The following is a 27,312-nucleotide window of genomic DNA, read 5'->3' as shown; positions in this document are numbered from 1 at the left end:
TGCATCACGGCTCCTACAAATGAAGCTTGTATGAGATCAACCAATAGGAGAAATAGAAAAGCAGCCACAGAACAGGAAACCTATTTTGTTGGGCTGTACTTTGTAGGTTTACGGACTTTTTAAATATCCAAATGAGAGAAACGTCTTTTTTCTTGAATTATCAAATGTGACAGGGCACAACTCAAACATTTGTTCATGTCATTTCTGTTAATCTACCAGCTGATCTACAACATCACTTCATAGAGGGGTGTCCTTGTTGGGTTCCGGGACAGGAACACGACTTCCTCTGCTGCAGCGACACTGAAAATACTCACACATACACACACTCTCTCTGTGTCAGTGCACCATGGAGAGATCCGCTGTGGTGTCGGGCCGCAGGAGTCCCCCAGTACCAGATTACAACATCTCGACCTCCACCTTGGCCTTCGACCAGCATTTCACCACGACCGCTGAGGGAGTTCTCCTCCAGGCTGAAATAGTAAGTGGGATTTAAAGTTTTGAGGTGTTTAAATAACTGTAGAAATGATCAGCAGGTCTAAATGTCAAATTTACAATGCAACTAATGATAACAATTTACTATTGGATCATCTGATCATACGTTGATAATCACCGTAATTTTAAATATTTATCAGAAAAGTATGTCACACTTAAAGACCAGACACAGTGTAATCTCTGTTTAGGTTGTTTCTATTCCACAGTTTAATCGTATAGATGTGTACAGAAACATATAAAAGCAGGTTTTGCACTAGAAAAAAACGTCTTAATCAATGTGAAATATATTTGGGTAATAATAGCATCAATTTATTTTTGCATTTTTCCTTAAATTGTATTCAATAGATTAAACTAAAACTATGTTTCTATGAAAATAGGAAGTTAGCAACCAACACACCAGGCAAATCAACTCTTCCTCCTTTCTCTCCTTCATTGTTTCCCTTCCTTTCCAAATCAGCTGAGGGAAAGAAACAGGACAGCCAGTCTGTAAATACAGTCTGGCTGGCTGCCATGCCGAGGCTGGACCGATCTGATTGCAACACTTTTTAATAAGTAGAATGGAATTGGACACTCTAAAGCTGCTTATTTTGGAAATTGTACAGCACACTGTAAGATTGAATTATAGGTTATACAGCCATATTCATAGATATTGAATTTTATAACTTTATAACATAATCAATTTATATTTCAGTGTAAAAGAAACCGATGTGGTTTCGATGTTGTGTTTCACACCAGAAACTGTTTTCTTCCTGTGATATGAAACATGCAGCAGGAATCCTGTGAGACAGGAAGGGTGGATTTGGTGAAGTGCTGCATGGGAGCAAAGCGATTTCGCCACTGACCACCACAGCACTTTGATGCAGAGGAGAGGGAAAATGCTGGATGTGAAATTGCTCTTTGAACAACATATGAATACAAGAGAAAACAAACAAATCGAAAAACAGAATAAAAAAGTGACACAAAATGGAAAAGTTGTCCCTCAACCAGCTCAAATGCTACATTGCATGTCCCACATCGACTGTATCTCCTTTACTGAGAAACTGAGACAAATATTTGCTCAGCTTGTTTCGATAGAAGACTTAATTTTGTGCTTCAGTAAATAATCACCATAAAGCAATGTTTTGTGCCTAATCCCCCTCTCCTCTCCTCTCCTCTCCTCTCCTCTCCTCTGCTCTGCTCTCCTCTCCTCTCCTCTCCTCCCCTCTCCTCTCCTCTCCTCTCCTCTCCTCCCCTCCCCTCTCCTCCCCTCCCCTCTCCTCTCCTCTCCTCTCCTCTCCTCCAGGTGTTTGGTATGTTAGTGTGGATTCTCATTGGGGGTACAGAGTATTATCATCTCTCTGCTCTTTGCTGGGTGATGTTTGTCGCCATCTCGTGCTGGGTTCTGACAGTTTGCCTGTTTTTAATTTACCTCACTGGAGCTCACAGGAGAATACCACGGGTCCCCTGGACGACACTGGTAACGTACCATGATCTGGGAACAACCTTGACACAATGCATGCCTTGTGATGACAGTGGTCATATTAACATCCTTTAAGATCAACAGATATAAGCTGTGTCCAGATTCAGGGGCTGTATCCTTAAGAGGTTGTGTTTAAACACATTTACAATATAAAGTGTATTTTACCCTACTTAGAAGATTTATATAGGCAAATCTTATACACATTAACTGGCAACAAACCACACATATTATATGCAAGGGAACTGTGCATTCAAATCCCTCTTACAAGTTTCAAGTTTAAAAACATTTCTCTCTTTTATGCATTGTGGTACTTTTCTGCTTATTCTTGATAAGTTTATATTCTGTTCAGTTTCTCCTTTCTCTTTCCGAAATAACATAGTTTTTAATTCTTATCTTGGTCTGGTTAGGGCTCAATACTGTGGAATAATGCTTAGCTCCTATGATGAGTCAGATGAATGAAGCAATGTCTTTATCTAAGATTCAGCACACGCGTTTTTAAACACCAGACAATGCTCATAACAACAAAACAAATCTTCCTTATTGTTCTACAGAAGCCCATTCTCCTGGAAATTATTTCAATATATTACTTGTAATTGTTATCCCAATTACACTGTGGTGACAAACATGTATGAAAGATACTCGAGTCTGTGGCAGACATTTGTGCTGAATGGCACAAAAATAACTTTGCAGCCCACCTCAACATAATAAGTTTAGTACTATGCGGATGTAAATTCTAGAAAGAGGGCTGGACTGCTTTGTCTTTTTATCTGTAATTCACAGTTTGTGTCTATGTCTCCTCTAGTCGCTGTGTTTCAACTGCAGTGCAGCAGCTCTCTATCTCGCGACAGCAGTAGCAGATGCTCTGACTGTCAACCAGGCCACTAGGGGGCGACACAACTACAACTGCTGGGTCGCATCTGCAGTAAGAGATTTCCTGCCATTACATGTGCAAATGTTTTCTCTGGTGTTAGGGCCCGGTCACAAAACATTCACTTCCTGTAGCGAGGCAAATCACAGTGTGTAGTTCAACTTTAGTGAACGATATTGGTATGTGTGACCAGGCCCTTTCACCTAGTTGATAATATGTAAGGATAATATATTACCTAATAACATAGTATTACATTTCTTAGTTTTTCACCACCAAGCTGAATTTATAAGCTGTTCCTCCTTGTGTTTCTCACCTCTGCTTCACCTCTCACTCCTCCAGTTCTTTGCCTCTCTGACCACACTGTGCTATGCAGGAAGCAGTTACCTGAGTTTCCACGCCTGGAAAACCACAGAGGAGGAGCACTAGTTTAATTATGTTACCATCAACCAAGGAGGTGCATTACTGAGGAATGAACATGAGGGGAATATCAGATGACAGGAGATCAAGCTTCAAACAAGATGCTTCAGTTCAATCAAAACTTGAGAGGAGACTGTAAATGATCACGATGGAATGCAGAGTATTTGACAGGTAATTCAGATAAGTTTATTGAAGACATAAGTCAATTTAAAGATGAAACAAAAAGCTGCTTTCAAAATGTATGTGGTTGTTTGTGCTTAGTGGTGTCACACTGAAGTCATCTACACTCATCAGTGCTCTTGTGTGGAACAAAAGAATAAGACCTTTAAAACAAATTAAATATTGTGTATGTGTGCTGGACAAACAGAGTCAGTTTTTCTTAAGTGCTAGATCTGGCAAAGTTAAAATGTGTTGTGGGATTTCCGTTCAGTATTTTTTGTACCATCCTGCTAACAGACAAACAAAAACTTCCTTGGCAGAGATAACCATAACTGACCAAACAAACAAATGGTGGCCTCATGAACAGATTCACCCCCATTCAGAATCAGCCACACAAATGGTTAAGTAGCAGATAGAACGTTTCGTTTCGAGTAGTTTATGTTTCAGATCATTTAATCTGCTTTCTAGTGTTGAGCAAATGAAGAGAAGTTGAAAACATTCTGAGGAAAAGCTGCAACGCAGACAGAGGTCAGGCCGTGAATATGTAGCTTCAAAACGTCCATGTTTAATTGGCTGGTTTGAAAAAATAAATGAAAATTTTCTCAAGACAAGAAACCATCAAATGAGTAAATGATGATTGAAAGAATGTTTGGCTCCCTATTTGTTGTTAATGTTAGCTTTAGCATTTATAAGTCACTGTGCCACTCTGACAGCGGCTGGTATTTCTTATTGCATCTGCCACACTCCGACACACACTGGCAACGTTGAAACTGGGCTTTTTTCTTGTGTGTTCCTCAGTGCATGGGTTGACATTGTGAATCAATTAACACACCTTAAACATCAATATCTGATGGATTTTGACCAAGCAATTACTTTGTATTGGCTCTCTTTTGTGACATACTCAGATAATTGTATAAGAGCCTAAAAATATGTATCAACTAGCTTATAAGAACTGTGAATAATTCAGTCTCCTCCCTCCGAAGAAAAAAACGTGCAACATAGGTTTACTTTTTGGGAGGGAGAGTGGTGATTGGTAAGGCGTATGGATAGGGAAAATTACTACACATTTTAACAGTGTTTGCTTGCACCCAAATTTAATAAGATTCAAATTGTACATTTCTCCAACCATTAAAAATATGCATGAATGAAAACCATAGTCTTTTCAATAATCCCCCTCTATCATAACAGCTGAATCTTCTCCAAACATATATGATTTTGATTAAAAGTGAGATACATTTCTGGTTTGTTTCCTTCAGGGAAACAGATGGGCAAAGTGCTTTTAATAAATGCCCCTTTATGTGATACATAAGAAAGTATATAGACTGATATGTGCATGTTTAGTATGAATGCACCACAGAGTCACAGAATGAGTTAATATAGAGCCTTCACCATTAAATCTTTATTTTTTAACTTATAAAACAATGTTTCATATTCAATTGTCAAAGGTATTGCTCCAAAAGTGGTGTGAAATTACCCAGTGCACATTTGTCAACACATGTTGGTCACTTATTTACAGGTTGATCAGTGACAAGTTTTGATTATTCCATCAAACCAATCATTAGTACACCACTACTCAGCTTTTAACTCATTCATTATGTGCTAGTACTATTGAACTCAGATGCCCAGTGAGCTCCCAGTGAAGAAATCCCATTGCCGTTATGTCGGCCGCTCAGCATTCGCAGCTCTGATTCCGGGTGAGTCGGGTAGAAGTTGAACGATTTCTGCAACACAACATTATTATAATTGTTATGTTATTGCATGACCACGAGCATCCTTATTGATAATTCCAACATAGAAAATAGGTAGAAGACCTGATAAGGCTGGCCAGCGCTCAGAGATCGCCCTCTGGAGGTTACGAATATCAGCTGATAGATGTAATTGCTGTGGTATTTACCAGAGACCTGAAACAAGAGAGACAATGTAAACAAACTAGCATGGTTTGTGGATGTAGTTAGTACTCAATAAGTTAATACATGATGTTAACAAATTCTGTAATTGTCATTTCAATAAAAATATCATAAATCTAATCATTGAAATTATCTGAATTTTTTGTTCATTGTAAAGTAGTTGTTTATTTTAGTATCGATGAAATCTCTAACCTGAACAACGGCCTCTCCATCAAAAAGTGACATCTCATTCACTGGGCCATATGCCCGTCCAAATACTTTAGACCAAATGTATTGATGGCGCAGCTGGATACTGCAAGGAAACAGAGGAAACACACAGTGAACTAAAAAAAATGATACATAGAGTCTCGATATCTTACCATAGAGTCTCGATATCTTACTCAATTAATCAATAAAATTAGAATAAAGAAAATGCACAGAAAGGAGTGATAAACACTGTCACCATCTAAAGCAATAAGGAACTATATGAAAATTATTGGGGAACAGAGAGTAGAAGAATCTATGGTTCACTTTAATATATCCAGACAATAAATGGTCTGTAAATGGTCGGTATTTATATAGCGCTTTTCTAGTCTTAATGACCACTCAAAACGCTTTACAGTACAGTTTTCACCTATTCACACACACATTCATACAGTGCATCTATGTGCAGCATTTTTGACGGGGTTCAGTATCTTGCCCAAGGACACTTAATAATATAATATAATGTATAACGTATAACATCACTATATTGCCACAACTCAGGATTTAAAATGTGTGCCATTTAAAACTTACGATGAAAAAAATTTCACAATATAACATTTTCATAATAAATGAAAGGAAGAAAGACTAACCCAGTGATGTATTGAGATGGGATTTCCCAGACCCTGATCCCTGTGACCCTTCCATTTCCTGATGAGGCAAAGGGAATCCCACCACCACCAATGGAACCAGAGAAGGAGTAGACGGCCGTGTTGGCTGGAGAAGTGGAAAAAATAAGTATTACGTGAGGGACAAACTTCATCTCTTGATTAAACCATCCATATAGAAATATCTTGGATGTCGGATGTGTACAAAGTTCAGGAATTGTGTTAAAAGGCTTCATTTCTTACGTTTTACCAGGCAGCTGGCAAAGAGCCCGACGAAGAACAGGAGGGAAAGCATTCTGGTGACAATAGAGAGCAATAGTATCATCTACATTAGTTATGTTTTAACTCCAACTTATTAGAAGCAGTGACTAAACATTATTTTAATCATAATAAATTAAATATATTAACTAAGAATCTTTCAAACTGAAATATTTGGGTTCATCCAACTTACCTTCTGATACCTGTGTGAGCAGACTGAGCAGAGGATGAGCAGACACTGTGACACTGGCATTTAAATACCTTTAGCTATCTACCTTGCTCACCACACACACTGACAAACATTCCTACTTGATGACCTGTGATTGGATGAACAGTAGCTGAGTTGTTTTTGATTTCACGGAAAAGCTTTTGGTTACTGGAATTAAACATTGAACCAGGAAGAGAATTTTGACAGTCATCCTTCAGTTCATTTTGTTCAGCGGCATGTTTTTCTTCCAGGCTAAATGGAAAAATCCATTGATATGAATCTGTTTATGATTGTTTCAGTAAGTAGAGCTGTAAGGTTCCTGATTAACTAATAGGTGCCTCATACCACGGACAGGACCAACAGACCAAAATTTTGTCCGACCAAAAGTTCCAGATCAAATGAACCTTGGTTCAATTCTTTTGGAATGTGAAAACATTGTATTTGATCGTTCAGACAATTTCGGCAAATTGTTAATCGGGTAAAATGTAAACAATGTAATAAAGACATCCAGACTTTAAGGTGCTAAAACGCCCTTAATCTCACCTCGATGCCTATTTAGGAGCTCTGCTATTTTTGAGCATATAACTTATTCTTTTTCTAGCAGATGCAGTCGTTGTCATGGAAATGTTAAAATATGTATTTCTTTCCATGTATTTTTAAAAAGCACAATGTTTGTTTTGTTGCTGCAATGATTTGTATCAAGCTCAATTGCACAGTTTTTTTATTTTTTGTATTTGTGAACTTGGGTCTGAAGATTACTCAACAGACCAGTGAAATAGCCGAAATGCAATGTATGAAAAAATAACAGCCGTTCAATAAATCTTTGAAAACAAAGTCAGTTTCATTTTATGAAAAACATAATGACTCACTAATGACAATTATTCATATTATTCACGATATGGAAAGTTAGGAAAAACAGAGATCACAGGGTTATACACATGTTACTGGTCGATACAAATAATACAATTAACTCGAAATTTTATCCACCTTCTTATAGTTCATAGAAATTGTCCTCCTGTGCACAAGTGACGTTCTTCAGAGCTACAAAAAAACAGGAAGTACGTAACACAAAAGAAATGTTCCTCATGATTGTTTAAACTGGTTCTACTGGACTCACCTGGAGTCCTTGGCCGACATGTATCACATGTACTTCACCGCACCCTTTACCAAAACTATTTGGACATGAGACACAGAGAAAGGAGGGAGCAGATTTGATTTATGATGAATTTAGACTCCCTTGTGAGCATATCAGAAAATCCCCTGCCAGGTGGCCTTTGTGGATTGAATTATTTGGCATTGTTTTCTTTTAATGTGTTTTTAATCACACCCTACCTACTTTTATCTGGGGTCATGCTTCTCCATTCAGGACGGTTATTGATTTCTTAATGCCAAACCTCAGACATATCACACATGTGCGTCTCAGAGATTGGCTGATGCTGCATTTCTTAGCTGCAGTCATTGCTGTCAAAGCATCTGTTAACAAAGAGCAGCCGACTGCTCCGTGACTACAGTTGACCTACAGAGGTGGCTGGTCCGTCATCATGAAACATAGTCACAAAGGACCCGGCCAGCAGGAGAGGGGGTTGGAGACTTAAGATAACATTTTTAGAAATGTTCCAAAGACAAAAGTGTGGATTGAGATCACATCAGAAAAGACATTTTTCCCCATCCCTTTTGTTTATCTGCTGATTGGTCACAAAGTCAAACCTGTCAAACTGCTGTGGAGGAAAATCATCATCATTAAATTCCTCAGATGTTGCAGTTTGTGTCTCCTGAACACCTGGAAAATAGCATCTTCTTTACATGCTGCTATTCCAACACTGGTGTGTGTGTGTGTGTGTGTGTGTGTGTGTGTGTGTGTGTGTGTGTGTGTGTGTGTGTGTGTGTGTGTGTGTGTGTGTGTGTGCGTGCGTGTTGGAGAGAGAAAGAGCAAGAGAGAAGAATAGACAGACAAATTGTTATTATTATTACACATTGTTATTCCCTCTGAATAATGCATGTTAATGTTTAAACATCAAATTGTATTGAATCTAATCTGAGCTCTATCGTTTGATTAAGGTTTTTTCCCATAGGCTGATCGTGATTTTTTCATTCCTGACTTTTTTGTGAGTCCATTCTTCTTCCGGGGAAAATCTGTTTGACAAATGTTGGTATTTGTAGTTACCATGTGTGTGAATGTGTGCATCAGCCCCACACTGTCAAACTGGACACAAGTATCTCAGGTTGAGGAGAGAGAGAGAAAAGGAGGTGTTGAGCTGCAGGAAAGTATGGCAGAGCACGGCACAGGCTCTGGGTTTATGCACGGTCTTGCAGGAATCCTGTTCCCGCAATTGAGATCCTCGTGCTGGATGCATCTCTTCATACGACAATCATCATCACTTATAGTTGATGATATCCCCACCATGCTGGCATATGAAGGTCAGAATATGTGTCAGTGCAGTTTCTGTCTAGTCTAATATAAATTTGAGTTTCAAATTGCAACTATTGTTATACTGTGCTTCAAGAATGTGGCAAAATACATTCCATTCAAATGGAATGTCTTACTGGAAACTGGGCTGTCATTGTGAGTGGATTCCCATAAGTGAGGGAGGTGAACTGGACTTTCTTGTTTGTAACACAATGCCTCAGCATAACAACAAGGCAAGAAAATTCAGGTCAAAAAAATATTCAGTTTTTAACAGTGTTCAAAGACACTTTATAGGATTACAAAAAAAAAAATGAAACCTTTAAAGCAAACAACTATGAATATAAAATATAAATCATAATCACACATTAAAAGCAGGTCTAATTGGATTTAACTGAAACAAATCAGAGACTGCACTGAAAGTTCAGTGCAGTCTCTGATTTGTTTTTGTAAGGAGAGTTCCAGAGGGATGGGGCAGCTACAGAAAAGGTTCTGTCTTCCCAGGTCTGGTGCTTGGTCCTGAATGGAGGGGAGAGGAGGTCAGAGGAGTGGAGGCCATATAAAACTGACTGCCCCATTTTTTAGATCTCTTGATGTTTCAGAAAATCCTTTGGAAAAGAGTTTAAAGCCCTGGCCCAGGCTGAGCTCAATTGTCACCATAAAACATTTGATTCAGAGCAAATAATGGAAACTGGAAAAAAGGCAAAATCCAAAACTGTGTAAATTATTATCTTAAGAGTAAAGGAACTTCTGATGACCACCAAAGCACTTTACAGTACAGTTTTTGCCATTCACCCTTTCACACATTAAGTGCATCTATGTGCATTCAACTGCCGATCTCGGTCAGGTTTTGTGTGTGAGCAGCAGGACTTTGAATTGGATCGGCTTTCAATTATAACAACATTCATTATTTTGAAATAGGCCATAAACCATAATGAAAAAAAAAAATATTAGAATATTTATATTTGTAATTTATTTATTCATTATTGTAATAATGTGAGCATTCTCACAATGTGAACAGAATGAACACAAACATTAAAAATATAATCAACAATAAATTCTAGGGATAATGATTTCAAATGAAAACAGCAGCGGAGATTTTTGCTTTACCAGCAAGAGAAGCATTGGATTCAGCCGAGTCTTTTTTGTTTTCTTTGTAGTTTTGGCCTCATCCTGCCTGAGGTCTATGTCAGGCTGCTCTGCAGTGGTGACAGGAGGTGGGATCACAGGAGCTGGTGGAACACAGTGTCTGCTGGGTCCCAGACAAAGACCCTCTCTCTCCAGGACTGCAGCAGGTTCATTAGGGGGGGTCCCAGGAGGTGGTGGAGGCAGAGTCTAGTCCTGTTGTGGGCTCCTAACCAATGACCAGGGGTTCAACAGGGGTGGTTGCACCCTTTGTAACTCTCAGCCTGCACATCTGCAGGCTGAGAGCAGTGCTGTGCTTACATACACTGGCACCTTCTTGGACATCTGTGGCTGAAACAGTTCACAGATCTTCTGAGCAGCCACATTACTGCCGTTTTTTAAGAGATCAGCTACATAGCAGTCGATCTCCCCTACCAGAACGTGTGGAGCATAGTCCTGTCTCATAGTTTCCAAGATGGACAGGACCACATTGTCTCTGGTGGAGGGGGAGAAGGTGACTTGGCGCGGCAGGGAAGGCAGAACCTTGGACAACCACTCATCAACCACTTTTGTCTGTACAGCAGCCAGAACACCGAGCTTCTGGGATTGCATGTTGAAGCAGGTGTTCTTAAGAGGCAGCCATAAGCCCTGCAGGACGTTACAGGCACGGCCTCCAGCGCCACCTCTCGTGGATCCAGGAGTTTGGAGCTGATGGGCTGATGATCTGTCAGGATGCTGGCACACTGCGGATCTTCGGAATTCTGTGGGTATTTTCTGTTCGTTTCTTTTGGATATAGGTTAGTTAGTTGGTATTATAGATAGTTTTGTTTGTTGTTTTGGCTGTGCTCTTCCTGACACCTCTTCTATCTGATTGATAAGATAAATCACTTTTGTTTGGACCGCAATCTGCTGTGGCACTGGTCATCCTGGGGAGTGGGGAAAGAGGGGAGCCAGACTTTATTTTATGCTCAGGTTTCTCTTAGCCCGGGCGTAACACACCACTCCAACAGTAAGTTCACTTCAGTTGACTGAATGATCTTAAACAAACTAAAATGTTCCATTGTTCAACATGTATCTCTTCTCTGAAATGTGACACTGCTGTAACAAACGGTTCTCACTCTCGCTTCATCACTCTGGGTGTGTTACAGCCGTTACCGTCCCCTGTCCATGTGTGTTGTGTCTCTCTGTGTCTCTGTGTCTCTGTGTCTCTGTCTCTGTATCCGGTGGAATCCTGGCAGGTGGTGGAGACAAGGGTCCGGATTGGAGCGCCATCAACCCCGAGCCTCCCATCATGACGAAGCACTTAAGGCTGGCGATATAAATTCTGTCCAGCTGGTCAGTCAGGGCAGCTGCATTTGTGTGTGTGAACAGCTCGCCACTCTAGCTCTGTATTTCCTGCTGTTGTTTTAAGAGGCACTGGTTTCTGTTTCCTGAGAGTTGGGCCAGTTAGTTTCATACTGATCACTGACACCCAGAATTGTATATTTGAGAATTGTTAGTTAGAAACATTAGGAGCAGGGGGATATTTTCGTTTGTCTTTAAATTAGAAGCTGTTGTCTGGAATAGTGAGGATTTATTTTCGTTCTGGTTTGCTATTTGGTTGTTTGTGCAGCTCTTGTTAAGAGCCCTCTTTTTGTAATATTCCTTTCTTTGATTTGAAACAGCACCCACCGGCCCATTTTTTCTGTTAGTTAACCGACTGTGTTTTGATTTAATCCTGAAAACGAATTTTATAACCAAAATCATCTGGTTTTATGTTACCTCCTTTTCCCTAGCGAGCCGGGTCGTAACAGGGTCCTTGAAAAGAACCAGTGTGTTTATAGCTATTCTGGTCTGTCGCACGAAAAGACAGAGTGAAAAGAGTTAAAACGAAATGCAAACATCTTTAAATTCAGTCTCAAGTGACAAAAAAGGAGGAGATTAAAAAGGTTTACCTGAATTTTGACTTCGGAGAGATGTGAACATTTTAGAATAGATATATTTGAAGTAAGTAGTATTCTATAAATGCTGCCTAACTACACATATTTGCACTGATCACCTTTATATCCTTAATGTCCCTTTAACTCTTTAAAACAAACATGGCAGCCCCCGTGCAGGTGATTGTTGTTTGCACAACCCTGTTTAAATCGATCTAAAATAAAAATTACACAGTCAAGTCAAATCATTTTTTTTTTTTGCTTGTGATGACATCATTACGTTTTGTTATGTGTGGTGCAAAAAGGGACACATCTCAAGAATATAAAATTTACAAAGGTCAAATGACTCATGGAATGAAATATTTCATTGTTTTTATTGTTTGGATCATTATATTTTATGTATTAACTTAGTAAAATGTAATGACAGAACATCAGGCATTTTCTTTCATTTATAACACAATTTTCAGTCTAAGGAGATATAAAGCATTTGGAGATACAAGAAATGACATCACAGTAAGCAAAGTTACCAGGGTGAGCACTGGCGGACCATTTCTATTACAGAGTTCAAAGGGTCAAATGGAAGGTGATTGATTCTTTGCCTCATTTACTGTGCCATGTCACTCCTCACCTCCCCAGCAAAGGGAGCCATTGAGCTCCTGATGATGCATTCTGCTCATGTGCCATGCAGTACACAGTCTATTACAGCAGAGGGCACCTTCACTCATTGGTTCTGTATTTTTCTCTCATGTCACTCAGTCATTGCTGATTACTTGACATAACATCATTATAAAAGTGTTACTGAAAGTCACCAGCATAGGGAATGACACTCAAAAAGAGTTAAATGAAAAAGTAATGATTTTTATTACATAAATTGAAGTCTAAGTAAAATGTCTTTTTACTTAGACTTCAAATTGACTAAAAGCTCTGCTGTGAGGTTTGATTGTCGGCTTGTGACATATACATTTTATTCAGTTTTCTGGTTCTGCATTGAAACGTGTTGCTTTAAGTGCAAACTAACATGAAAACCCCCCCTGACTTTGACAGAAGTCTTAACTGTCACCATCACAACTGTTCAAATGATCACATTCCCTTACTGTCGATACACAATGTGTTATGAAACCATTTGTCTTTAAACTGTGAGCACGCTCCACGGTTTTAGCAGTGAGCGCTGGTTTCATAATGGTTTCATGTAAAAATAAATAAAAGTCTACACTGATAACTCACATTGTCCCTGATAAGAACAAGTTATGGACCTACTATATAGCATCTCTATATATATATATATATACTATATAGCATCTCACCAGCATCAGATAACACCAGCAGCATTAGAGAGATTAGTGTGTTGTCACGTGCACGGCTCCACACTGCTGCAATCAGACTTATTATTAGTCAGTGGGAAAGTCATGGGACAGGCACGGGATTAGAGAGAGAGAGAGAGAGAGAGAGAGAGAGAGAGAGAGAGACTTTACTGTATACTGACTGAGTCCACATTCAATGTTTCAATGGACATTTTCTTATTCTTGGTGGTGACTCTTTATTTCTTTATTCTTGGTGGTGACTATACTCTAATTATAGTGGTAGGTTCCAGGATTTTGATGAAACCAAATGATGTGTGCATACATGTCATGAAGCTGTATCTAGTTGGGAAAACAAACAAACAAAGAACATAAGACAACCCCCAAAAGCTGATATGATGAACTACATCTCATGTGGGGATGATAGCTGGTTGGGTGTGAATGCTGAATAAACAGCAGAAAATAGTATTGTATGGTGTTGTGAACCTAGTATAACACTAATAATGCAAGCTATTATCTCACAGGAATTTTGTGTTCTTTTTAAAATTTTATTTACAAATGAAATCATAAAAACATTGCAAATATGTGCCTAATACAGAAAAATAACCAGCTAAAGTGACAGTAGAGTTAATTAAACAGGCATGTAGACAAATGTATATGTGTCAGAAAGAATAAAAATGTATATACCTACATCATGTTCAAAATGATAAAAAAGCATTCATATAAAGGAAAGGAAAGAAAAGGAAGAGGGGGGGGGGTCGTTTCTTATTGTTCATTATAAATTTGAGAATAAATTTGGACGGTTGTGTTGCTTTTGTTGTGTCTAAAGTCTTGATATATTCCTCGGGTTCCCAGGGAAATCCACTGAAATAGTGAAATGGTGTGAATCCCCACCTTCCTTATCGACGGTGAACGCATCCCGAGAGCTGCCGTCGGATTAGTGCTGTGGACACGTGACGTCACGGCCGGGCTGGGTCTGCTGCTAATTGTGGCAGAGGAATAAAAGATGTGATGTGAGGAGGGGGCGCAGAGACAAACACTGTGGAGTCCAGCAGCGTCAGGGTCAAGTAAGAGCTTTATGTGAACGTGACGTCAACCTCACTGCAGACCATAATATGCAGGCTGGAGCTATTAGCGCGGATTAATTTGTTTGTTTACCAGGTCTATTATGATGTGTGTTGGTGTCAGTTGCTGGATGAAACCCTGTGTCAGGAGCCTGTGTTAGTCCTGCGTTAGTCCTGTGTTAGTCCTGTGTTAGTCCAGTGTCAGCAGCCTGTTAGTCCTATGTTCGTCCTGTGTTAGTCCAGTGTCAGCAGCCTGTTAGTCCTGTGTTAGTCCAGTGTTAGTCCAGTGTCAGCAGCCTGTTAGTCCTATGTTCGTCCTGTGTTAGTCCAGTGTCAGCAGCCTGTTAGTCCTGTGTTAGTCCAGTGTTAGTCCAGTGTCAGCAGCCTGTTAGTCCTATGTTCGTCCTGTGTTAGTCCAGTGTCAGCAGCCTAAGGTCCAAGGTCTGAACTGTGCGTTATGCAATGAAATCACGTGATGAGCTGTTTTCTCTGTGTTCAGCTCGAGACGCTTTTACTCGGTGACCACGCAGTTGAGCCTGTTTTTACCTGAACACAGTGCTCTCACCAAAGCAGGACAGATGAGAGGCATTAGCCGCTGTTAGATATGATCCTCCGGAGGATGTCCGGCTAATTGGGTCCGGACTTTCTCCGGAGTGTTCAGGTGAGGGGTGTGGCAGTGAGAGGATGGATTGTTTACAGCACATTAACACCAGCATCAGGTCTTATCACCAAAAACTCAGAAAACAAAGGCAAAATCATTATGGGAATTTGCTCCAGTTAAATATTATTAAAAACAACAAAATCCTTAAGAGGTGACAAAGACTTTTCACCTCACTCTTGTTCAGGATGACACCCACTGTCTGCATGTCAAGGTTCAAGTAATTATACTGCAGAAATCTTAGGGGAAAGGGGAAAGTCAGCTCAATTTTCATTCTGGTATTCATAATTTGCTTTTATTACATTTTATTCATCAAAACCACTAAAGTCTTTTTCAGGCTGACCCTGAGTGTTTGTATGTCAAGGTTTAAGTGTTTGTACTTAAGAATTTAAAAGAAAATTCAAGCTAAAGTCAAGTCCATTTTATTATGGCATCCATAACTTACATACAAACAACTGTACCGCAACACCACAAATTGACGCGCATCAATTCTAAAGCTGCAACTGACTCTGTTTTCACAAACTAGAAACGTCATTACCACACTCACCCACTCACTCACGGTGATACCTGTGGACGATCTGTTTCCTTTCATTGGCCCTCACTTAGACATTCGCTCCTATGGAGAAGGGCCGGATATACCCCTGCTGCTGCTGCTGCTGCTGCTGTTTTTGTTGCTGTCCTCCATTATTGCTTCCAATATTTAACAGCTGTATGTGTCTTGAATTTAAAAAGATAAGACAAGAAAATCTTAGATATGATAAGATGTACCTTTTTTGAAATTGACATTTTTATTTCAGCACAAATAAATCCAATAAAAAGAGATTGGAGGAAATTAAATTAGGGAAATGTTAAAATGATATAATGTAACTATTCTCCTGTGCCGTGTTTAGCTTGTGTGTAGAGAGCGTTCGTTAGTGTGACAGACCAGCGGGCTACAGCCAGGATGTCGTCAATGAGAGGAGACAGCAGCTGGTCCCAGCCGCGGGACATGAGCAGCCTCATCCAGGCGTGCAGTTTCAACATCCAGAGGATCAACCAAAACTGTGAGATTCCTTACTGCATCCAACACACGCTCACACAACAATGTGTTCACACCTCTACACATGGATTATTTCCCCCAAACAGCTGCATGTTTACTGACGTGGGTTCCTTCTCTCTGCAGCTGGTCAGATCAAAAGTCTCCTCTACCAACTGGGGACGAGCGAGGAGACCTCAGAGCTGCAGGAGAGGCTGTGAGTGCTTGTCTGGCATTAACAGTATCCCATGCATGTTATCATCATTTGATACAGTTTGTGAGCACTGCAACAACTCAAAAGTTCAGTCTAAGCATTTGTTTGTGCTCCCACCGAGCAGCCAACAGCTCCAGCACTACACCAACCAGCTGGCTAAAGAAACCAACAGACACCTGAAGGAGCTGGGAGCACTGCCCCCGCCACTGTCTCCATCCGAGCAGGTCAGTGTAGAAGCCTGTTTCATTCTTTCACTCAAGCTACATGTTCATATTAATGACATTTTGAATTAACATACATCTGGTACATAAATCTGCTGGTCAAAGGTCAACTCATCAGTGAAGAAAGTGCTCAGGAGCCCTTTGGTGTCTTATGCTGAAATATGTATTGAAGCTTGGCCAAGGAGAAAATTAGAATCCAGCGATACAACAACTGTGCATGATGTCCTCTCATATTCTGAAGTCTCATTTCCTGTGGTCATACTTTAAACCCTTACAGATAATGTAACACTTACTCAGTCTCATATCTGTGGTGTCAGGGAGTAAAGCCTTTGACCTTTGACTTCCCCAAACACAACAGCCAGCTGCACTATGCCCCAGAGAGAGGACAGGAGACAGTAAAAATTCCATAACACATGTCATTCCACAACCATGATCATGAATTTGCTGTTTTAACTGTCTCAACTTTAGACTTATAACGAACTACGGTAGCCAGCATATGATGCGATATGTTTGCTATTTATACAAAGATGATTCATGGATTGCTTTTGTTGAGAGTACCATCTCAGGTGAATGCACCATAAAATAACACAAGCACCTATAAATAATATGCCATCAAATTAAAAGGCATTAAGGCTGAAAACACAAAAAAGGAACAGGAGTATACACTTGAGTCCATGTAAAAGAAACATCTATGCTCACAAAAAGAGACTAGTTTACTGATTTTACGGTGATGAAAGAGAAATGTGTGTTTTGTACATCAGGAGGTGCTGAAACACAGGGAGTGTGAAGGGTCAGGTGAGGGCAAAGGTCATGGAGCACATCTAAAAATAATCCACAGCTCCTGGAGCACATCAGACAACCTTGGTGTCAGCTGGTGAAACGAGACAATACTGAACAAAACTGTCGTGACAAACAAAATCTTAGTTATTGTCTTTGAATGATCACAGTAATCAATCCCTTGTCTGTCTGTCTGTCTCCTGTTACAATGGGGGTACATTCAATTAGTTCTATTCTCACCATGAAAAGTAAACGGACTGAGTGACGTGCACCGTGATGTCCTCTGCTCTGTTTCAGAACCATGGACAGCGCCACACCTGTAAAGTTACATACAGAATAAACAGAGAAGGCTAAAATACTTCACATGCACATGTCAAACCCACAAAAATGGGACTTGCAAACTTTTACTAGGCAAACAAAATGTCCACTTGCTTAACCTCGGGACATACAGTATTCATGCAACAAAATATGATCTATTTATTTAAACATTTAGAATAAATGTTAATGTTGAATAACATGTTAATTACACAATAAGGATTTAGACATTTAAAAGTGAGATATTTTAAAACTAGTTAAGCTTTACTTTTTCTGTATTCCCCTGGATTAGTGGATGTCTGTGATAAATTTATTTAAAGAACTCACTGATAAAAATGTAAACAATGATATTTAAATTGTATTTATACCTATAATGCATATGATAACTTAACTCAGTTGTGCTCTCTCTTTCAGTGCTCGTTCACAGCTATGAAATGAACCTGCTCTATTTATGCATAAAAAAAAAACATTCAGAAAAGTTAGATCAACATTTTGTTTTGGACTCACAACAACTTCTATGTATTTGTGCCTTGGGACTGTGCTCTGTCCAGAAAGGAACAGCAGATCCTGCTCTCTTAATAGTACTCAGGCAGTGACCCTGCTCCAGCCTCTACTGGTTTCTGCAGATCTGGGAAATTAAAGGTTTAACATTTGTGCATTTGGGTGTCCGATATGAGAAACTAAAAGAAAGAACATTGAAACAGTCTTTATTGTTTCCTGTCTTCTTTCTTCCAGAGGCAGCAGAAGCTGCAGAGGGAACGCCTGATGAATGATTTCTCTGCAGCCCTCAACAACTTCCAGGTGGGACAGCGGAAGGCGGCTGAGAAAGAGAAGGAGTCAGTGGCCAGAGCTCGAGCCGGATCCAGAGTCATGGTGAACAAATACCAGACTTTACATTGAATACAATGGTTTAGACTTAACCGCCAGTAACATTATACTCCCAAACACACAGTGATGACTTGAATTACTCCTGTTAAATATGAATGCGTGATTGATAAGTGACGCAGGCTGATGCTGATGAAACCTTTTTGTGTCTGTCAGGGAGATGGAGTGAATGTGAATGACCAGCTGGTGACATTTGAAAAGTAAGTTTCATAAGTGTTTTTTAAAATTATTTTACTCTCACCCACAATCTCTGTCGGCCATTTTGTTCTCTGTTCAGTTTGTTTCTTTAAGTTCTTTGATAAACTGCAAAGTTCAAGCTATTTTTAAAGAATCAGTCCACAGTGAAACAGTTCTGTGGAAAGTATTTTCACTGTATCCAAATATAATAATGAGACATTATAATCCAGAGCATGGTGACACTATCAATATGATCAGCTTTTAGCATATTGTAGAAATGCAGGCTGATGAATAATAAGACATATCAGCACAGTAAAGCCAAAGATATGTGTAAGGTCATTCAGACACATTCAGTATCATTACACAGTTTGTCCAATAGAGGATACTGTTCAACTTTACAGCTAAATAATGTTTGTACTTCATATGTCTTGGTCATAATTCTTTAATAACCGAATCTTAGACATCTTAATGAAAATTATTAATAAGTGAATAAATTGTGTTATTGTGGAATACTTTGTTATTGCACTTAAAGAATGAGCCTCAAACATCCTTTATTGGACAGCAATTTTAGAACGTAACCCTCAAGAGTCGCCGATCAAGCCGTCATGATCAAATCAGGTGGTTGTTTCAAGACATCACAGCATAAACAGAGCCATAAGTATTTGTCGATATTTTGTAAATTTATGAATTAAATGCATTTTGATCTGTATTGTTATATATATATCATGATATGATGATTATTATTGTATTGCTCAGGGATGATGAATGGGGTCAGAACCAGACTCAGACTGAGGAGCCCGCCATCACAGAGGAGGACCTGGAGCTCATCAAGGAGAGGGAGACAAACATCAAACAGCTGGAGGTATAAACCTGAACCTACATGATGTCCCACAGAGAGAGGGACGCTGTCACACTGTCACTGCGTAGTTGTCCTCATGTAGTCCCTCCTGTCCTCCTCTCCAGGCCGACATTATGGATGTGAACCAGATCTTCAAGGACCTGGCAGTGATGATCCACGACCAGGGAGATATGATCGGTACGTAAAAGGAAACTCGTGTTAGCCCTGAGTCTTACAGATGTGTGTATGTGTGTTAACACTGAGGCTCCTGTGTTTCCGTTGACAGACAGCATCGAGGCCAATGTGGAGAGCGCTGAGGTTCATGTAGACAGAGGAGCAGTGCAGCTGCAGAAGGCAGCCTATTACAAGGTAGGATAGAGGGTCTGGACAAAACAACGGAAACACAACATGTAAAGATTAATCACATTTTAAAAGCCAGCTACAGATGTAGGGCATAATAAACTAAATAATACACAATGATTGCATGTTGAAGGGTAAGACGTGGTCTGATTCTACATTCCATGAAAATACCAAACCAACAAAGAGCTGATCCCATTAACAAACAGCCTCACACATGCCCTTCATCTGTAGAGCTGCACAAACACATGCAGTGAGCAGCACTGTTCCATCTTTGCAAACCCACACCAACCGTAACCTGCAAAGCTCTGTACTGGACCCGACCCGCTACTCGCTATTATCTCCAAGTCAAATCTGGACTCACCTGGACCCGTTTACATTTGTCCCACCACCTGACCCCTCATCCATGATTTTACACAAATATAACATACACAGTAACTCACATCAGCAGGGTTATGGGCTTCTTGTCCTCCTGTTTTAGTGGTTGAGTTGTGTTCTTGAAAAAGCATCTGAATTGTCGCAGTCCCTGAACTCCTGCAGCTGTCAATGATCCAGTTTGCAGCTATCAGAAGCTAATACTTATGTTCACTTTCTACAAGCAGCAAAGCCACTAAGAACGTATTTACCACTGGTTATTTCTGTCTTTATGTCTCCATTTTAATGTAATAACTAGTTCAGTGTCGGTAGTGACAGTTTTTTCAGCTGAAGTTTAAGGGTCAAAGGTGTCGACTAGGCTTCATATATAATGGTTTTGATGTTACAAATACTGCACAATCATTTTAATTTCTGATTTCTTCAAAAAATATATGAACTACATATTGTAGTTCTCATCCAGTGCCTGCTCCCATTTATCCGGTCCTGTGAATTCATATAGATATATTCCTATACCTGTTAAGTTACCGGAGTGTAGTGGGTGTTATGTTCCTCACTATGAACATTCATACATTGTTGTTTATTTTAACTCAAGCCACACACACCATCCTGTTACCCACTCATTTTCCAAATGCACACTTCCTCCTATTTGAGTCACATTTAATAAAAACTACAGTAACCAGGAAATTACTGAGTAAAAGTAACTTTTACTGAGTAAAGTAAATTCAATTAAATATTTTATTTAACTTTTTATTTTAATTTCCAAACCCCTGGCTCAGTCACATTCACCCACACATTGTTGGTTTGGGTCTTTTCATGTGATTTATTTTTAACCATAAGGAAGTGATACAACATTATCATTTGTCGATTAATAAAGTTTGATCTGATGTTATGTCCTCTACCAGTGCCACAGTGATGTAAAACAGCACAGTCCCATCTTCTTCACTCACTCTGACATGATATTTGTTGTGTGCAGAGGAAATCTCGTAAGAGGATGTGCATGCTGGCCATGGTGCTGACGCTTGTGCTCACCATCCTCATCATCATCATCTGGCAGGCCATCAAATGAGAGGAGAGGCACAGCCCGATGACACCTTCACACAACTTCCTCTGTGTGTGTGTATTTATGTGGGAGGACAAATGAGTGGGAATAAGAGTTGGTTTGTTATATTTTATGTCTTTGGAGGCTAACAGCAACATGTTAGGAACTAACCTGCAAATATATTTTGTGATGCTGTCGAACATTTTTTATCGTTTGTTTTTTTAAGTCAAAAACGGACACATGTTCAGTTCTTCCTCCTGTAGTTTGGTACGTTACAACTGTTGTACTTCTAACTCCACTGCTACTGCGAATAGTACTGATGATAATTGGATGGGGATTTTGCAGAATGGAGGAGGGGATGATTGGTGTGTGTGTGTGTGTGTGTGTGTGTGTGTGTGTGTGTGTGTGTGTGTGTGTGTGTGTGTGTGTGTGTGTGTGTGTGTGTGTGTGTGTGTGTGTGTGTGTGTGTGTGTGTGTGTGTGTGTGTGTGTGTGTGTGTGTGTGTGTGTGTGTGTGTGTGTGTGTGTTGACAAAATAAAGCTATGTGTTTTTATGCATGCACAATACAAACCTTGTATCCCTACACAAAAGTAACGTTCTCTTCAGTGTAACTTTTATCACTACAGTCCCAGCTTGGATTATTATGACCAATGTTGCACAATTTTGTACAGAGAAAGTCCATCTTGTCTTGTTTGAATGTGGAGTGTAGTAAGTAGTGTCTTACTCATGATAATGTTGAAAGAAATATGATGAATGTGTGTCTTCAGTAAAACAGGTTGTTTCGCTGCTCGTGCTCAGCAGAAAGAGAATTTAATACAGATCCACCTGATGATGTGCTGCTGGTGTCATGTCTCATTTCGTCCACCAGGTGGGGAGCTAAGCACGATGGGAGTCAGTGGGATCAACACCACAGACAGGAGATTACCTGATACTGTAAATGAGCAGCCCTGGAGTTTATACTTTAGTGTACTGAAGTGGGACCACCATAGTGGAAACACACCACATACAAATACATGTAGCTATTACCAGCAACATCTGCTAAATATACAATCATCAAGAGTGAAAACGAGAAAAAATAAAACAAAATGCTTAAAATAGACAGTAGAACAAGAAGAAAGCACACCTTTAAAATGTGAAAAATATGATACAATTTTTTTTTGTGGACAGGCTGCAAAGTGTATACTGGTCAATTTTTTTTACTTGTGCTGGAATAAAAACAAAAAAACATTTCTATGTGTAATGTGATGGTGTCAAACACAATAACAAGAGCTTCAATCCTAAAGAGTCAGTGTACCAAAGAACAAAAACTGCAGCATGCAGCCTCCACCTGAATACACTGGATAGTTTATGAGGCTCACAGCATTAAAATGGCATAAAATGGCATGAATATCATTGATAGAAAAATCTGTTTCCTTAAAATCTCCCTGTTAATCTATAGAGCATTGTGTCAATAACTTACATCCAAACTATTAGAGTAGCAGTGCAAAATGTATATGTCTGTGTCCAGAGTAAAGGGATGTTGGACTTGCACCACAAACATGTGATCAATGACTCTCCTCCTGTCTGAGTCCGTCCTGTGACAGACTGGTGACCTGTTCAGGGTGTTACTCTGTCTGTCGCCCACTGTGTTTCGAGCAGTGTGTTCTCTCAGAGCACCTACAAGAGTACAAGTTTATGGCAAGTTTTTTTCCAATGAGAACTTTTTAAATGTAAATAATACAGGTTTATTTGGGTTAGTAATGACAATATTCTCTAGAGAGAAGAGATGGATAAAGTGATATATCTGTTTTATTAAAATGTGTAAAATAGTTCCATAGCAATCATCATATTAACAATATGTTGCTGGCCTGGATAGTACTAAAGGTAAGGAAAAGTATATTTTTGTTATCTGAACAAACCCCTTTCAATTTATTGTTGATTTGCAATAGCGCTACTATTTCAACCACTCACAGTAGAACAGGTAATTCTACTGAACATTAAAACAAAGACAACATGCTTCAGGTAAGAAATACACCTGAGCCTTGTTCGTGCAGCACAAACTGTATTCATGACAGTGCTTCTTGTGCTTTTAAGTCAGCTAATCACTTGGACATGGACTTTGATTGCCAGTGAAATCAGGCCTCAAGTGCACTTGTAGCCACTGAAGTGATGGAATAATAGACTTGTACAGTATTTGTGATGTGGACTTACTTTGCTGATTGAGATCCAACAGTATCCAATTATGAACTGAACTTTGTAGTGTTTTCTGAGTGCCTCATTATTGTACTGGAGACATTTAGCTGTCGTTCTCAGAGTTAAGTCAAGATGTTCAAATGGTGGGTGGATTTTGTCTGAATGAGACACTTGGTGTGAACGGAATAGAAAATAAGTGAGAAAGGAGAGTATGTGGTGGGATGTGATGAGGCTAACATCAGGGTTGTCTTGGCCACACGCCGTCTTTAGGCTGCGGAGGAGCTCTAAGTGGTCCTCATCGTCTCTGTAAGGTCATGAGGTTCCAGCAGGTTTGTGTGGGTACGCTCACACCGACCTGTTATTAAGAGATGAGGTGTCAGCCACTCAAAATCACTTAACTCTGGAGGACAAATCTGATTTCATCATCCAAAGTCAAACAAGTCAAATTAAGTGATGAGGATACAGTCTCCAGGGACCACGAATGTCTCTTCAAAGTCAGCTAACAGGGTTGAAAATGCCAACATGAAGACTTATCAGCATAAGCTAAAGGCAGATGGATTACACCTGGTCTTAGACAGTGGAAACTATTATTCCATCACATTACATGTCATTACCAACAATTGAAAAAAAAGATCAGAATGAAGATATTAATGAAATCATAACCTTTAAAATTACAAAAAACAATATGATAAAGTCCCATCTATCATTTTTGGGGGGGATAGAAATAACATTACATAATCCCCCAAAAAATAGTCTTAGAATAGCCATATACTGTGTGTATATATATACATGTGAAAAACGTTAGTAAGTTAGATAGTTCAGATGTGTAGTAGTTTGGGGAATTTTTACTGTTTTTCCAACTATTTGAGTCCAACAAAAAATAACTATCTGCAGTGAAATTGCATTGTGGATAATAGAGGCACTGAAACTGTCCATTGTGAGTCGAATAATCTTACAAGACTGAAATGCTTAATTGGTGAGTAGCATTCAATGGATTTCCATGATATTTGTTGCAATCATTCAGTCAGTACATTTGTCTTTCCTGCTCCCTTCTTCTCTGCCAGACATTGTCTTTTGTATAAATACTTTAAACATGGATACACCTCTCCAATTATGTTAGACACTGTCTTTTCTCATCAATGTTGTAAATGTTATTTAGTTGATGAGCTCTGCTACACGCGGGAACTATTGCACTTCTGTCCGTCCTGGGACTTCTAGGAATCCCTCACTTGTTATTCTATCAATCAGTCCATCATTTATACTGCTTATCCACCAACATATCATAAATTAGCACATTAGCAAATTAGCACTAAACTAACATACTGACTAAGGAGTGTAATATGGTAAACATCAGCATAACCATCACCCATGACTGCTCGACCATTACTGACAATAATCCATCAATTCATTAACCTTCAGTTATGCTTCAAAATGTTTATTCTAATCAATGCTGCAAATAGCCTTATCTTGCTGATGTTCTCCTTTACACTTGACATCTATTGCACTTCTGTTATACAAATAAAATTTGATTGATTACCATTATAATACCTGTTAAAAAATAGCATGTTCGCATTGCTCATCAAAGCACTGCTGTACGGAGCTGCCAGCACGGCTGTAAACTCCACAGGAAAGCTGCTGCTACTCCTGTATCGAGACAGTGGAGTCATTGTATCAGATGTCTGATTAGACACATTAGAATCATTCCAGTGTGTTACAGGAATATTTTACTAAGCAGATCAAATGCCTCAATTTGTCTTAAGCTGCTTAGCTTGAGATAATTTTAATGAATGAGGCTTTCAATGAGAATGTTTTAATTTCCTGTGTCGTCTATAAATACTTTTCAAAGGCTATTAACTGTTAAAGACACAGCATTCAGGGGAACGCTGTATTAGGATACATGTAGTGTCACATCAACAGAAGCAACAAGCTGCTACAGTAAGGTGAAAGTGAAACTGCATATTTTAAGTTTTAAGAAAAAGGTAAAGCTCTCCAATACAACTCGCAGAATTTGAAGTAGAAATATGCCTTTAAGTATAAAGTGTGGAAATGGCAAAAACATTTTACCAATGAGTTGAAAAAGGGTTTCGGTTATGGCTCCGAGAGGCTTTTTAAAGTCTCAGCCTGATAGACATGCAGCCCCTATAATTTCATCCATCCAGGGCAAAGTTAAAGCAGGGGGCTTTGATTATTGAAACTGTTCATCACACCCATGTGCTACAACAACCACAACATATTAAGCATTAACCAGACGTTTTTATAGTTTTGTGAGTTTTAAAGCTTGTTCATCTGGCCATTCATCAAAAGGAGGCCCAGCTGCAGCAGACAACCTTGAATGGCTTTGAGCATTAATTGGACTGCACCATGTCCCTTGTAATCATGGGGAGGGATATTGTTTCCTTATTTTGATTTGTAGTTGTTAATCTTTGACTACTTTTTGATATTTATGTTTAATTATTGTTCCTAAGTTAATATTATACGGCCTTATACTGGGGTCCTATGTTGTGGCTGTAGTTTGTTTTCAATATTATTATGTCTAATTCTACCCCCCTTTTGTGTTTTGAGTGGCTTGATCAGCCACTATATATGTTCCCCTGTGTAAGTTGAGAGGCAGTTTTGTGGTGATGTTAACTTGGCTTCACTGGGTACCGGAGGCTAGTTTGGTTGGTTGACCTTTTGCTGGCCCAGATTTGTGAAGTTTGACCTTTTGCATTTTTGTTAATGAAAACCAAATGAAAATACTATTTTCTTCAAAGAAAACTATCTGTGGCTCTCTGGTCTTCCTGCTCAGTCCCTGACAAATAGGCTCCTGGTACCATTAAGTGTCCAGGTCCTAATTATGGATGTTACTGTGGCTGTTGGGACGTTTAATGCAGCGGAATTTTAGTTGTAGCCCTCCCCTTGACACATTACTGTTTTCTCCACAGGCAGTTGGTTCGACCTCATGGTTTAGTTTGTGCTGTGACATACACTGTCAGCTGTGAGGCTTTACACAGAAAGGTGTGTGTCTTTGCAAACCATGTCAAATCAACTGGTTTTTTGTTTTATTAATTTTTGCCCATGAGGTTCCTGAGTGGTTGATCCCTTCATCCTTAAACTCATGTATGATGTAATGAAAAATCATTTCTGATCAAATTTGAATGTCTGATGGTTTCATGGTGTACCTGTGAATAGATGGTAGCTCTTACCTGCAGCTCCTGTCATCTTTGTGGATTAAGAAGCACATACAGTAGGAAAAGGCCCATGTAACAATGTCTTCTCCATCTTTTCACCTGGCCTTTAGATTATAGAAAGTGTGTATTCCTTGTGAGACCGGATGTCTCTAAGGTAACCCAGTAAAAAAGGTCAGATGGAAACCGCCTGCCTGCTCGTCTTTCATTATTCTGTGAGGATAAAAGGAGGGTGCATCTAATTTCCATATCCTTTTTGTTGGAGGCTGAACCCATTGTCCAAGCTCTTCTTTCATTTCCTCTGTTATAAAGACTTGAACACACATCATCAGCACTGATCTGCCTCGCTGATGTGCAAACAACAAGTGAGAGTGACAGCGATTTCCCCTCTTTGAAGAGAGGCAACAGAGGCTCTCTTGATTGCAGGAAATGAAAGGGAGCATATTTCATGTCTCTTGATGGATGTTTGATGGGGTTGGTCAAGGGAAGAATGGCTAAAGAACTCCTCTTTGTCATTACCCTCCCATCAGATGACAAACAACCTCTTTCTGTGCACTCATCCTGAACTGTTTACATTTTTCTCACACCATCAGAAAGCTTTTAAAGACAGAATAAAGGTCAGTTAATGGTTTCTGGATGACACATGCAGACTGCAGACATGGACGCAGACACACTTAAT

General features: G+C 39.5%; 3 protein-coding genes across 5 annotated transcripts; 2 read left to right on the top strand and 1 right to left on the bottom strand.

The window, feature by feature from the left end:
* The first annotated feature begins 308 nt into the window (after positions 1-308).
* On the top strand, positions 309-4,105 carry cmtm8b (CKLF-like MARVEL transmembrane domain containing 8b). The gene is made up of 4 exons (XM_034612376.1): positions 309-478; positions 1,775-1,948; positions 2,754-2,873; positions 3,159-4,105. Exons 1-4 carry the CDS (start codon positions 347-349, stop codon positions 3,243-3,245), a joined length of 513 nt encoding a protein of 170 aa, XP_034468267.1. The 5' UTR covers positions 309-346; the 3' UTR covers positions 3,246-4,105.
* Positions 4,106-4,493: 388 nt separating this feature from the next.
* LOC117777526 (zymogen granule membrane protein 16-like) lies at positions 4,494-6,699 on the bottom strand. Of its 2 annotated transcripts, none has more exons than XM_034612375.1 (7): positions 6,602-6,699; positions 6,394-6,446; positions 6,136-6,259; positions 5,495-5,594; positions 5,207-5,296; positions 4,911-5,116; positions 4,494-4,633 (listed from the first exon to the last, which is right to left on the bottom strand). In XM_034612375.1, the coding sequence occupies exons 2-6, from the start codon at positions 6,443-6,445 to the stop codon at positions 4,988-4,990; spliced, it is 495 nt and encodes a 164-aa protein (XP_034468266.1). In that variant the 5' UTR covers position 6,446; positions 6,602-6,699; the 3' UTR covers positions 4,494-4,633; positions 4,911-4,987. The 2 variants fall into 2 exon arrangements, with proteins under 2 accessions (XP_034468266.1, XP_034468265.1); XM_034612374.1 differs by having other exon boundaries at positions 6,612-6,676.
* A 7,576-nt stretch (positions 6,700-14,275) lies between these two features.
* On the top strand, positions 14,276-21,681 carry stx12l (syntaxin 12, like). Of its 2 annotated transcripts, none has more exons than XM_034612369.1 (10): positions 14,276-14,426; positions 15,972-16,124; positions 16,244-16,313; positions 16,435-16,534; positions 18,359-18,496; positions 18,665-18,708; positions 19,442-19,547; positions 19,649-19,721; positions 19,810-19,892; positions 21,229-21,681. In XM_034612369.1, exons 2-10 carry the CDS (start codon positions 16,025-16,027, stop codon positions 21,319-21,321), a joined length of 807 nt encoding a protein of 268 aa, XP_034468260.1. In that variant the 5' UTR covers positions 14,276-14,426; positions 15,972-16,024; the 3' UTR covers positions 21,322-21,681. The 2 variants fall into 2 exon arrangements, with proteins under 2 accessions (XP_034468260.1, XP_034468261.1); XM_034612370.1 differs by having other exon boundaries at positions 14,306-14,480.
* The last annotated feature ends 5,631 nt before the right edge of the window (positions 21,682-27,312 follow it).

This window comes from Hippoglossus hippoglossus, chromosome 16, assembly GCF_009819705.1.
Source record: "Hippoglossus hippoglossus isolate fHipHip1 chromosome 16, fHipHip1.pri, whole genome shotgun sequence".
Classification (NCBI taxonomy): Eukaryota; Metazoa; Chordata; class Actinopteri; order Pleuronectiformes; family Pleuronectidae; genus Hippoglossus; species Hippoglossus hippoglossus.
This window is presented reverse-complemented; position numbering and strand designations above follow the sequence as displayed.

Excerpts from the sequence above, each read along its gene's own strand:
- cmtm8b (XM_034612376.1), top strand. The coding sequence starts at position 347 with ATGGAGAGATCCGCTGTGGTGTCGGGCCGCAGGAGTCCCCCAGTACCA. Across the intron at positions 1,949-2,753 it reads GGGTCCCCTGGACGACACTG|TCGCTGTGTTTCAACTGCAG; the intron begins GTAACGTACCAT and ends TGTCTCCTCTAG. Across the intron at positions 2,874-3,158 it reads ACTGCTGGGTCGCATCTGCA|TTCTTTGCCTCTCTGACCAC; the intron begins GTAAGAGATTTC and ends TCACTCCTCCAG.
- stx12l (XM_034612369.1), top strand. The coding sequence starts at position 16,025 with ATGTCGTCAATGAGAGGAGACAGCAGCTGGTCCCAGCCGCGGGACATG. Across the intron at positions 16,314-16,434 it reads TCAGAGCTGCAGGAGAGGCT|CCAACAGCTCCAGCACTACA; the intron begins GTGAGTGCTTGT and ends CCCACCGAGCAG. Across the intron at positions 16,535-18,358 it reads CACTGTCTCCATCCGAGCAG|AGGCAGCAGAAGCTGCAGAG; the intron begins GTCAGTGTAGAA and ends TCTTTCTTCCAG.
- LOC117777526 (XM_034612374.1), bottom strand. The coding sequence starts at position 6,661 with ATGCCAGTGTCACAGTGTCTGCTCATCCTCTGCTCAGTCTGCTCACAC. Across the intron at positions 6,447-6,611 it reads TGCTCAGTCTGCTCACACAG|AATGCTTTCCCTCCTGTTCT; the intron begins GTATCAGAAGGT and ends TATTGTCACCAG. Across the intron at positions 5,117-5,206 it reads GCGCTGGCCAGCCTTATCAG|AAATCGTTCAACTTCTACCC; the intron begins GTCTTCTACCTA and ends GTTGTGTTGCAG.